The following is a 12,433-nucleotide window of genomic DNA, read 5'->3' as shown; positions in this document are numbered from 1 at the left end:
AGGGAATGTAAAATTAACACAACTTTGAAGCCAATGGCGATCATTTTAACAAAATTTCACTGTCAGAAACTTTCAGAAGAAGAGTTGATACCATGATCATGGATTCCAGAGAAAAGAAATTATGAATCCATTAATTTAAAATATAATATTTTACAAATCAACTTTATAACATTTAAAAAAAAAACGTGATATCTATATATATACACACGCATGAATTAGTCTATGATGAAAAGTAGAGAAGGAGAATGAAGAAATTAGTATCTGAAACGGTGATATTTTCAGTGCGCTCCCAAAATATACCGGGCTGTGAAATCCAGAAAAACACCGTCACATTCCTTTATTCCATTGTCAAAATTAAGTGCATAACTCTTGGGATCATACTGGAACTTCCTTCTCTTTTCCTTCTCCTTCGCTCCACCATTACGCATCTTTAACCTCTTCGTAAACGCCTTCATCGCCTTCTTCAACTTCTTCCCCAATAGCTTCCGATGAACTTTCGATGTTTCTTGCTCTTCACGACACAACTCATCATACCGATGTGGGACGCAGTGTTCGTGATCGCAGTTAAGTGCATGAAGCGTTGTTGAATTCTCAGCCATTCTACAACCAATTTTTACACTCACTGATCAATCCAATCCTCATCAATGTGAATGCTTGCACAGCAAAAAGAAGAGAAGAAGAGAAGGAGAGAAGAGAGAGACTGTCAGTTATAAATAAGTGCAACTCTTGTATAACAAACACACGAGGACAGAATTGATATTATGAAAGTTAGAGAACCTATTATTTTACGACACGTGGCCCCTAAGAGTTCGAGATTATTGCTTTCCTACGTGTTCAGTTTTTATTGAGCTGTTCTTTTCGATCGTTACAGGTGGGTTATTTGTTTTGGGCTATGAATATTAGGCTTGGCGGCCCACCTCGGATTACAAAAGCTGGGGTTTATAAGGCGCCTGTTCATCGACAGTTACCAGCCGAACAGATCTTTATGAGTTTATCCTTTCAACAAATGTATTTAGCTTTTTTTTATTTTTATTTTATTTTATTTATTTCATTTGGATAAGTTTGGATTCGCTCGACACTATTATACATCAATAGTATTATTTATAAAAGATACGATCGAATTACTTATATCATCATTCTTTTTAAAAAATAAAGTGGGTGAGAAGATTAATGTAGATCCATTAAACTAATTTCATGTTAAACCAGTATTTTTAAATTTATAAGTAAAAATAAATTAAAGAGAATGGTAATATTTCACGAGAAACTTATATACATACTCTAATTCCTCTAAATCAATTTTAAAAGAATTAACTATGTTTGAAATAATGAGTATTATAAATTTTATAAAATACTTTTTGTTTATTAGCTGAAGTCCATTTAAACAAAAATTTGACGATACTATCAGAATCTATCCACTTAAGCTTTTATATTTACACCACCCCTAATTTCTATTAACACTTTCCCTCGCTTTTAAACTTTTTAATCGATAATACAAATATTTTCTTTTATATTTTATCGTAGATATAATGTTTTTATATATATTATAAGTGTTTTCGCTACTAAATTCTAAGAAATATTTAAAATTTTTATTTTTTTTCAATTGGATTGTTAATTAAAAAAGATAAATATAATCCAATTAAATTAAACAGTGTCAAGTAAAAATTAAATTAAATTCAATTGAATATAGCTCTCTTAGACTGTCTATATATCAAAAACAGCTTTGGAAGTAGTTTTTCTGTACGCTTTTAAAATTTTTTGTTTTTAATTTGTTCTTATTCGTAAGGGAAGAGGGAGCAAAAATTTTTGACTGTTAATATTAAATGGCTGTCTAGGAATACAGAAACAGTTACGGGAGCTTATATTTAAATAATAAAACAAATTGTAGCATTTGTGTTTTGTAGTTGATTTTTTCTAGACAAGTGTATCCAAAAAATAATCAATCCACTAAATATATATTTTTATATTGGAAACAAATATATTAGTTCTTGTATTGGAAACAAATATATTAGTTCTTGTATGTAAGATCACCTTCTTTTTTCTTCATGCACCCCCGCATAAGTTATAATATTAAATAATATTAAGAACTCTAAAACCCTAATTTTACGTTTTCTTTCCTTCCTTGCATCACGAAATTCCCTACATCTTCTCTTGCTTCATTTTCTTCTTTTACAGAGAGTGGTGTGGGATTAAAGGTGAAATCTCCACTGTGATGGAAGGAAAAAGAAAATTTGGTAAAAAATAACTGTGGAAAAGAAGTTTATTTTGTTATTATAAAAAGAAAAATAAAACTTTTGGAAAATAATTTTGGATTCGAAAATGTCTTTTGAAATATTCATCAGGAATACAATTTTTTTTTTAATATTCTGGAATCATTGTTTTCGTAATGTATTTTAGGATCTGAAATATAAAAAGATTTTTGGAACAAGTGTTCAAGAAAGAATTTTCAGATCTAGAAAATGTCTCTCGAAAAAGATATTTTGAATTTCTATTTTTATATTCTGTAATGAATGCTCCAGAAGATAATTTCATATCCAATAATACCTCTTAAAATATTAAAAAAAATTCCGAAGCATCCTTTTTGGAAGGCATTTTCTAGATTCGGAAACGTGTTTCTAAAGACTTATTTTCATTTTTTTTTTATATTTCGCTTCCGAAAATACCTTCTAAAATGATGATTCTAGAATATAAAAAAACTTATTTGGAAATGAATTTCCGAAAAATATTTTTAGATTCGAAAATAATTTCCAAAACACTTATTCCAGAAATTCTACATTTTTCTTTTATTAATAACCAGACAACTTCTTCCCCGTATATAAATTTTCATTCTCTTCCAATTTTTCATCTCATATCACGCGTCTACAGGAGATCACGTGTATATAAGGTTTTTAATATTTTGACTTAATATCATTGAATCTTGTTTAAATCATTAACTATACACATGGTAAGACATTGTCTGCTTTGCGCCAAGCCCTCACGGCCTCCTGCCTGGCTCGCCTGATCATGGGGGGACGTACTCGTCTGAGCCCAGTCATCAGACCCGAACCATGGGCTCTGATACCACTGTTGGGGGAGGTTCGACACACACATAGACATTGTCCGCTTTGGGCCAAGCCCTCACGGCTTTGCTTTTGGTACCACTCCAAAAGGCCTCTTACCATTGGAGATATCTATGTGTATATAAACCCTTGACCAGTCCTTCTTTCACTCAATGTAAGACTTTGTTTGCACTCCAACAAAACATGTATCTATTTTCTAACCAATGATCTTTTAGCTTTTTTATAGATAATCATAGTCCGTTCTGTATATAACATGTCTCAAATTCAATTTATTTCATGCAATATCAACATAAACATTCACTTGAATTTATGTATTTGCTATTTGCAGCAATTGTAATGTCCATCTCCATTCCCTAATTTCAATTTGTTTTGGAAAATCTCAAATGTATTTTTCTACGTCAACTTTTGATCAACTATTCAGGTCATCTCTTCCTAAAATACCTTCATTGATTTTCCATGTTTTTTTGACAAATTTTATACTTTTGTGAGTACAGAAAGACGTAGACACATGCAAATCAGGGAACTAAAATACTTTTTGTCTCATTTCATTTCTCTTAGTTACATTACTTTTTTTGTATGAATTGTTTTACGGACAGTGATATTTTAACAACTCTTTTTAACAACTTTTTTACAACAGGATATGTGTCACAATTCTATTGATCTGTTTGAATTTATTTTAAAAAAGTATTTGAAATGTACGAATCACAAATGGTCATATATGTGTTGTAAAAGAATTGTAAAAAAAGAGTTGTTACCGTGTATCTCCTCTTTAATCCATTTCTTCCATGTCTTAAGAAAATTAATTAAATTATTACCATATAACATGATTTAATAAATAAATCAAACACGCACTAACACCTGTCAACATACACATATCCACACTCCACCACCACGCAGGTCCACCCCCAAACATACAGATCCATATGTTTCACTATACCTTTCTTCAAAATCTAATAATATTTTATTCTTTAATGTCTTAATTTTTAGTTTTATTATTTATTTACAATTTGTGTCCAGTTGGAGCATCTTTAATATCTTAATTTTTTTAATTTTATTATTAGTTATTGCTAATAAATGAGTACATACCTATACATAATTCAAGCAAAAATTAACTTGAAAAAGAAAAGACCATGCAAGATTAACAATTATACAGCCTTTATAAAAGGCCATACGAGGAACTCAAGCAATAAGAACACGAGGAAAAACTAAATTATTTCTGACATACATAAAACTCCCAACATCCACCACCACGTTCTTGGGACCTGTTTCATTAAGAATACAAGTAGTCATTGAAATAATACCCTTAACTCAGAATTAGGAATATGATATTTTGAGTTAAAACATTTTCCGTGTAGTAAACTATGTTTTGCCTATTTTCTTTTTTTTTTGCATATCAAGGGATAGATATGTTCGCAATTTCACATGGATTCTATTAGAAATATACGATGTAAACAAGAAGAAACACCAACTACATTGGAGAAAAGTGAAAGAGGAGTGATGGAGTTCAAATCACTAATGGAAAAATCTCACATGGAAGAAATTGAATTTTACCCTTTATCATCCTCGGATCAACCTCATTTTTTTAAAACGTCGACTTTGACATTCCAAAAGGATTTTGAAATAGCCATTTTAACTTGAAGCATCAAAGTCAAACTCAGTTTTCAAAGGATCAAACCTCAACAACTCCACTTTCTCACTAGTGAGTCTCACGTCGAAGCACAAAACCGAAGACCAGAAGTAGAGGAAGTAGTTAATTCCGATGTGTGGTGTCGAACAATCTTTTAACATTATCATGTCAATTGGATTGATATTACCATGTAATGAAAAACTGGACAAATCATTTACGGTTAACTAAGTTAGATAAACATTATGCCTCTCGCGTTTTTAACATTATAAGCAAAACGAATTAACTTGAATCGTTTTTACAAATATGAGATAATACCTAAAAGAATTGAACAAACCAAAAAATCAAAATAAGTATTAGACGTATGATCAGAGTAAGAAGAAATGTAAGAGGTGAAGGAAGTAGCCCTTCGGATTCATGAATTAAGCCCGCAGAAAGTAAAAAATTTAATGGGTTAAATCCAAAATTATCTTTATTTTGTGAGATAGCTGAATTCCCGCTTTAACCATCAACTTATTTTATTATATAAAATTTATTTATATTAGTGTAAACTATCATTTTGTTTGCATTCTTTAAATATTTGTATTATATTATAAGATAATAATGTATTTAAATTGATTAAATTAATATATTAAAAATAATAAAAAATAAAATATATGATAGTTTTATATCAAATAACGATCATTTAAAAAAACGGTTAATAATTATGCTTTTTAAAAAATAAATTAATAATTATACTCTAAAGAATAAAATGAAAACAAAAGTTATGTTGACAAAAAAATATATTCTTTATATAAATATAGATTTATAATTAACAAAGTAATTTATTCACGATATTTCATTAGCTCAATAAAATTGTTCTAAAAATTAAAATTTAATCTAACTCTATATTCATAAACATTAAAATCTTTTTTTTTATCCAAAAAGAACCATTTCCAATTATATTAGGAAATTGAAATTCACAAGACAAGTAAAATATGAAGATTTTATTTATTAGAAAAATTAAAACAAAGAAGTAAAATTCGAACTAAAAATGGTTTCACTTACAAATTTTCAATTCTTTTGTTATTTTCATATCAGAATCACAGAGCTAAGGTGCGTGGCTAACTCTTCAACAACTCTCGTTCTCACTCATTTTTCGACGAACATAAAACTGAAGAATTTTCTTTCTAAGAGCGAGAGAGAAAGGTTGGAGACGAGAGGTGCGGAGTGCAAGCTTGGAGTGCGAAACGCGAGAGTCTACGGAGTTGGTGGAATTACTTTTGGAAGAACAAAGTTTCTAGAGGAACAAGAAACAAAGAGCGGTTGCAAAAGCGATTTCGAAGAATGAGAGTGAGAAAGAGAGAACGAGTGGTTCGCCGATAGAACGAGAACCTAAGAAAAAAAAAGGGGACGCTTTCAGGTACGGGGATCTAATTTTGTGTGTTTGATAGATGCTATCTGTTAATGATTGAGTTTTCTCTTTGTGGATTATTGGTTTGTGTGAACATTCTGAATATGATTCTGTGTACTGTTTTTGTGTTACATTGGGTACTGTAATCGGGGGAAATTGTATGGAGAATATGATTCTGAAATCGGTAGATTGAATACAGGTGCTGTTCATTCATTTTCATATGACTGACGTGAACTAGTTAAAAATATGATTGTTTTTTTTAACGTGGTTGCTGTTCTGATGATAAATGAGCCTGGCATGTGGGGATTATATGAATTAGGAATTTAGAATGTTGGTTTTGTCTGGAACCGTGAGTGTAGGGGGAAAACAGCCAAGATTAGACAGCATTCCTTTATTATGAAAAACTTCAATATGCTTTCTTTTCACTAGGACTTGTCCTAGTATGGTTGACCAGTTTGTCTGAAACCTCTGGTTTTTTATTCTGGATATTTGGGTTTCCTTGGTTCCTGTTGATATTGATTGGTCATAGTTTTGCAAGTTTACAATGTCTGTTTTGACACTATTAATATGTTAATAATGTAAACATGATGTTGTTAATAGAAATTAACTGTTGAAATTTTGGGAAGTCTGGTAATTTTCCAGAATCTTGTTTTGAATGAATTAAGGGGTAAGTTTTAATTTGGACAGAGGGGTTTTTGATTAGTTCCAGTGAATGAAGTATTTTTTTTGAAGTGGTTAATATCGAAAATATCTATTGGTTGGTTCGGTTAAATACTTGTGGTTCAATTGGGGGTTAATTGTACACGCTTTAAACTGGTGATTTTGTGAAGAGGAAATTAGTTGGACAGAGGTTATTTTGGAGAAAATTATGAGTCAATTGACTTGAATGAAATCAGTCTGTTGATACACTTTTGGGTGAAAAATTTAAAGAAACTTTGACAGAGTTAGAAACTGAAATGGTATGTTCAACAAGGAAAGATGTCGGGTATGTTCAATTTTTCCTTAGCGATCTTCTTAGTTGGTTTGTGGATGCTACTCTCTGCCCCTTGAGATTTTTTTTTCAATATTTACTAGAAATACCTATCATGTTATTGTTGTCTGAGAATGGTTTTTTTCCGAATGGTAAGTTTGGTAGGGAGGATATACATACTACTTACATTGAGGATATACATACTACTTCATGCTGTTTAAATTAATTATTTGGAGTTGGGTTTTGATGTTGAAGCGGGATGGAGTATTTGTTCCAATTTCCACTGTGATGCACTCCTAACATGTTTGTGTTGAAAATGAGTGAAGTGAAATATATACAATAGTCTACTATAGTTCTGGGCAGTTTTGGCATTTTGTTGCGGCATTTATCATTGGAAGTTGTTTTTGAAAACTTAAAATGGGTTAGGGGAATTTGCAAGGACTGCTTGTGGAAGCACTGCTAATAAATTTAACTTGATTTGCGGAGAATTGAATGAGAGTGCCGCCCCCTTAGTCTTGATTAGAAATTAAAGAGGTGAAGAAAACTAAATGTAGTATATATTATATATTAGTATGAAAATAATTCTTGTAGATGCTGCTGGTAAAACTTGTTCACATGATTCTAATATTATGTGTATTGCTCTGCTTCTTTTTTGAAGTAGCTTTTCCTCGGTGAGTTTAAGATTCTTGTATGGGTTTCTACTGATTGTTTAGAATACTTTTATTATTTAGTGAAGAGGTAGCTGTTGCAGCCAGGCACCTGCTTCCATTCCTGGTGAGCCCTCAGACATCATGACTTGTGCTGAGAAAATCTCTGGCTTACAATTGTCTTGCAAGAGGTCTTCAAGAAAGTGCCAACATCACTGAGAAGCATGCTACAAGTTCTGCGTTCTAGCAGAAGATTGTGACCAACCTGGTTGTGTGAAACTGGTGAAGGCTACAATTTTAGCCTTTTGACACTTCCAAGTGCAAAAGGCTAGAGATTTTTAAGTGTGAACACTTTGGAAGAGTTGGAAAAATTAGCAAAAGAGGAGGTTTCAAAAGCAACGGTCTTGTTGTTCCCTTCTGATAGAGTAGAACACAGTTGTAGTCCAAATAAGAGGTTTTTTGATTGAGAGGGAAGTGTAGTGAGAAAAATGCGTCGGTTGATTTTGATTTCATCACGTTCAAATCTACTTCCACGTTTTCAATTTCAAACCTTATCCACAACCACCGACCCAGAGAGGCCTTTTCCTATCCCTCCACCACCTGATGAGGCCACCGTTCGCCAGACGCTGCTCTCCTTCAACAATGACTGGAAGCGAGCCTTGGAGTTCTTCGATTGGGTTGAGGAATCTCACTCCCACTGCAACTTTTGTCACTCTACTGACACTTTCAACCTCATGCTCGACATCCTGGCCAAGTTCTTCGAGTTTGATCTCTGTTGGCACCTCATCCGCCGCATGCACTCCCGCTCCTCTTCTTCCCCAAACCACACCACATTCCGTGTCATGTTTAAGCGCTATGTTTCTGCCCATCTTGTTCAAGATGCCATTGACACCTTCCACCGCCTCCAAGAGTTCAACCTCAAGGACCACACCTCGTTCTCCCTCCTTATAGATGCCCTCTGCGAGTACAAGCACGTCCTTGAGGCACAAGACCTTGTCTTCTCTAAAGACACGCCCATCGATGCAATTGGAAACACCAAGATCCACAACATGGTTCTCCGCGGGTGGTTCAAATTGGGTTGGTGGAGCAAATGCAACGAGTTCTGGGAGGAGATGGATAGAAAAGGGGTTCAAAAGGACTTGCACTCATATTCAATTTACATGGATATTCTGTGCAAAGCGGGAAAACCTTGGAAGGCTGTCAAATTGTTCAAAGAGGTTAAGAGGAAGGGTTTCCAATTAGATGTTGTGGTTTATAACATTCTCATTCGAGCCATTGGTATTTCCCAAGGGGTTGATTTCTCAATTAGAGTTTTCCGTGAAATGAAGGAGTTGGGTATTAACCCCACTATTGTCACTTACAACACTTTGATTAGGCTTTTGTGTGATTGCTACAGACACAAGGAGGCACTTGCCTTGCTTCGAACCATGGCTCGAGATGGTTGCCACCCCACTGTCATTTCTTACCATTGTTTTTTTGCCTCTATGGAGAAGCCTAAACAGATACTTGCTATGTTTGATGACATGATAGAGGGTGGGGTTAGGCCCAGCATGGACACCTATGTCATGCTCCTGAACAAGTTTGGTAGGTGGGGGTTTCTTCGCCCGGTTTTTATGATATGGAATAGAATGGAGCAACTCGGGTGTAGTCCTGATGCAGCAGCTTACAATGCCTTGATAGATGCTCTTGTTGACAAAGGGTTGATAGATATGGCCAGGAAGTACGATGAGGAGATGTTAGCGAAAGGACTTTCTCCTAAGCCAAGAAAAGAGTTGGGGACAAAGCTGTTAGGAGGAGAATCTGCTGATTTATTGGAAGAGTATTCTCAAAGTACCATATGTACTTCAGTGGCTTAAGGTCTAGTTTTTCAAAGATTCTATAATATTTTGTATTTTTGAATCTAGCACACTTTTGCTAATTGGACTAATGCTAGTCTTGGTTTTACATAGCGCAGATGAACTGGAAAGTTTTGTTGGTCGATAATAGAAAGTGTTAAATGTATTTGATACAAAAACTTAATGCCCGTATATTTGACCAAGACATCAGTGGAAGGGCACATTCCGAAATTGGAGATATTGATAAAAGGTAAAAGCTATCCATTTTTGTTTGTTTGATAACAGCTTTATTTTTACAAAATTGATTGCCTTTTTATTTGGTGACAAGTCAAATTAGAAAAGTTTCAAAAATTCTGTTTGCATTTCAGTACGAGTGGAGAGTCCAACCAAAATGCTAGCTCGTCAGTTGAGAGAGATCCACAACTTAAGTACCACTTCAAGTAGCTCGTTAGTTGACCTGTCCGATTTTGCCTCCCCTCCGTTTTCTGAATGAGAAATATTCGGGCCATGAATTTCAAATTGCTCCTACCGAATAGACATTACCACAATATTCAGAAGTTAAACCAAAATTTTGAAGTTTGCCTTGTCAGTGGAGATTTTCTGATTTTGATTTCAGATGAAATAGGACTCTACTTCACATATGGTGCTTTCTTTTGGAATGCCTCTGTTTTATTTCTAACTCTACTGCATAAATATAATTTTGAAATTAGAAATATATTAAAGATATTTATGACTGACTCACATTTTTTTTTCTATCAAAAATGATATCAAAACTGCTTGACTATTATTATAATAAAATAAACACGATTAAACAATATAAATTTCAAACTTTATGTGTTGTGAAAAATTTATGGAAATAACCACTATATCAAGTATATTAGCAAAGGAAAAAGGTTTCAAGACGTATAATTTTATGCTGAGGCACTGATAATGATTTCTCGAAGTGACACATCATGATCTATTTATTCAATTCAATTTCTGGACACAATAATCATTCATCTGATTATTTTCAATATGAACCGTAATTTATTTTGTTTCAAAATTGAAGCATATTCATCTTCATTTTGAAATATACAAATACACAAGCTAAGTTTGATGATATGTAGGCCATCCATGGGTTCAAGTCGGAGGCGTTGCCCCTGATAAGCCACTTGACTCTGCTGTCTTGAGTCGTTTGAAGCAGTTATCTGTAATGAATAAGCCCAAAAAAATAGCCATTTGAGCGAGTATCACTATTTATTTGGGAATAGAAATACATTGCAGGTGCTCCAGAACTAGCTTATTTTATTAATTTTCCTTATAACGTTATCATTCACTATACTAGCTGATTAAGCCTCGGGCATTTGAATAATGTCGATAATATTGAACATTTTGCCAGTTGAAGATAATTGCTCCATTCAAGCAGTGGTTTGACTTGCTGTATTATCCCTTGTCAGGTAATTGCTGAAAGTTTGTCTGAGGAAGAAATTGCAGGACTGAAAGAAATGTTCAGGATGATAGACACGGATAATAGCGGACAGATCACTCTTGAGGAACTGAAAAAGGGTTTGGAGAGTGTGGGTTCTGTTCTTAAGGATTCTGAAATTGCTTGGTTAATGCAAGCGGTAAGTGCTTGCCTGCAATCCAAATTGGCCGTTCTATGTGTGCTACTGTTTCTTGTACTAAAGGACCTGTGACTATTTGTGAACTATTGCAGTCTCACTCACAGCTAGAACATGTAAGTACATGCATGCACTTAGAAAAATCTTTGTGCTTCAAGGAGAGGAAACTTGAATGCCTTGATATAATGGATGGTAGAACGATTTCTCAGCATGTGATCTAATGGTGTTAGAATGCCGGTTCGCACTCTACATCAAATTGGTCACAAATTTCCGAAAGCAATGTTGAAGTGCATGCATTTACGAGAGATATGAATGTTCTTCCAGCTGTGAAGTTATTGAGTCTTTAAAACCATGCTATGCCTTGCCATCTTTCAGTCACTCTCAAACCATATAAAAATTTATTATTATAGTACCTAAAATTAGAATAATATATATCTAGAATAAGTTTTCTGTTTGAATCTTGCAGATGAAAAATATATATTCTTGAATGGCATGAAATTAGAATAGTATTTTATGTGAAGTAGATTATTTTTTTAAAATGTATCTATTTATTCGTTTGAATTTTATAATTCAACATTCTTTATTTTTTATGATTAGGGTGCGACTTTGTTGCTCTCTTTCAAATAGCAACAATGAGAAGATGCCACATGTATTAGATGACTGCAGACGTTGGAATTTCATGTCTCCCTATAAATGGAAAAAAATTCAACGAAAATTTATATGTAGTTTAATTTTTTTAAGTATCCCCATTATCTGAATTATTATTAACAAATATTCTATCTTGAAATTTATTTTTTAATAAAATAAATGATGTTAACATTGCAATATTTAAGAATGATTTTATTTTTAAACTCTAAATTAATATGATAATTTAATATAATATTTTAAAAATTATCCTTTTTATATAAATCAATAGTTTGGTATTAGTTCAATTAAAATATTTTCAATATCCTTCTTATCTTCCTTTATTCATCGCCACCAATACATTTACCTAGAATAAAAGCAAAATTATGTCTATAATTATGTCAAATAAATAATGTCTATAGTTATATCCATAAAAAAGTTAATAATATATCTTCTAACTAACAATAAAATAAATAATTATAATAATTATATCTCAATAATTAACATACATCATTAACTTATATTTATCTTAGACAAAGTAACTATAACTTGAATTATTAATTTAAAAAAAAAAATGGCTCAATCTATAACAAATTGATTATGAATAATATACCTTCATATATAATAATGTTTTTTATTATAATAATTTATTAAAAAATAACATTATAAATATAAATAAAGTA

General features: G+C 32.6%; 1 protein-coding gene across 9 annotated transcripts; it reads left to right on the top strand.

Moving 5' to 3' along the window:
• The first annotated feature begins 5,758 nt into the window (after window positions 1-5,758).
• LOC106762643 (pentatricopeptide repeat-containing protein At1g80550, mitochondrial) lies at window positions 5,759-11,570 on the top strand. 9 transcript variants are annotated; one of them, XM_022780866.1, is made up of 7 exons: window positions 5,759-6,082; window positions 7,775-9,547; window positions 9,645-9,775; window positions 9,894-10,168; window positions 10,632-10,788; window positions 10,962-11,129; window positions 11,222-11,570. In XM_022780866.1, the coding sequence occupies exon 2, from the start codon at window positions 8,179-8,181 to the stop codon at window positions 9,544-9,546; it is 1,368 nt and encodes a 455-aa protein (XP_022636587.1). In that variant the 5' UTR covers window positions 5,759-6,082; window positions 7,775-8,178; the 3' UTR covers window position 9,547; window positions 9,645-9,775; window positions 9,894-10,168; window positions 10,632-10,788; window positions 10,962-11,129; window positions 11,222-11,570. The 9 variants fall into 9 exon arrangements, with proteins under 9 accessions (XP_022636587.1, XP_022636588.1, XP_022636584.1 ...); XM_022780867.1 differs by having other exon boundaries at window positions 7,795-9,547; window positions 10,962-11,570; XM_022780863.1 differs by having other exon boundaries at window positions 9,894-10,110; window positions 10,962-11,570.
• Window positions 11,571-12,433: the final 863 nt, after the last annotated feature.

Source organism: Vigna radiata, chromosome 5, assembly GCF_000741045.1.
Source record: "Vigna radiata var. radiata cultivar VC1973A chromosome 5, Vradiata_ver6, whole genome shotgun sequence".
Lineage (NCBI taxonomy): Eukaryota > Viridiplantae > Streptophyta > Magnoliopsida > Fabales > Fabaceae > Vigna > Vigna radiata.
This window is presented reverse-complemented; position numbering and strand designations above follow the sequence as displayed.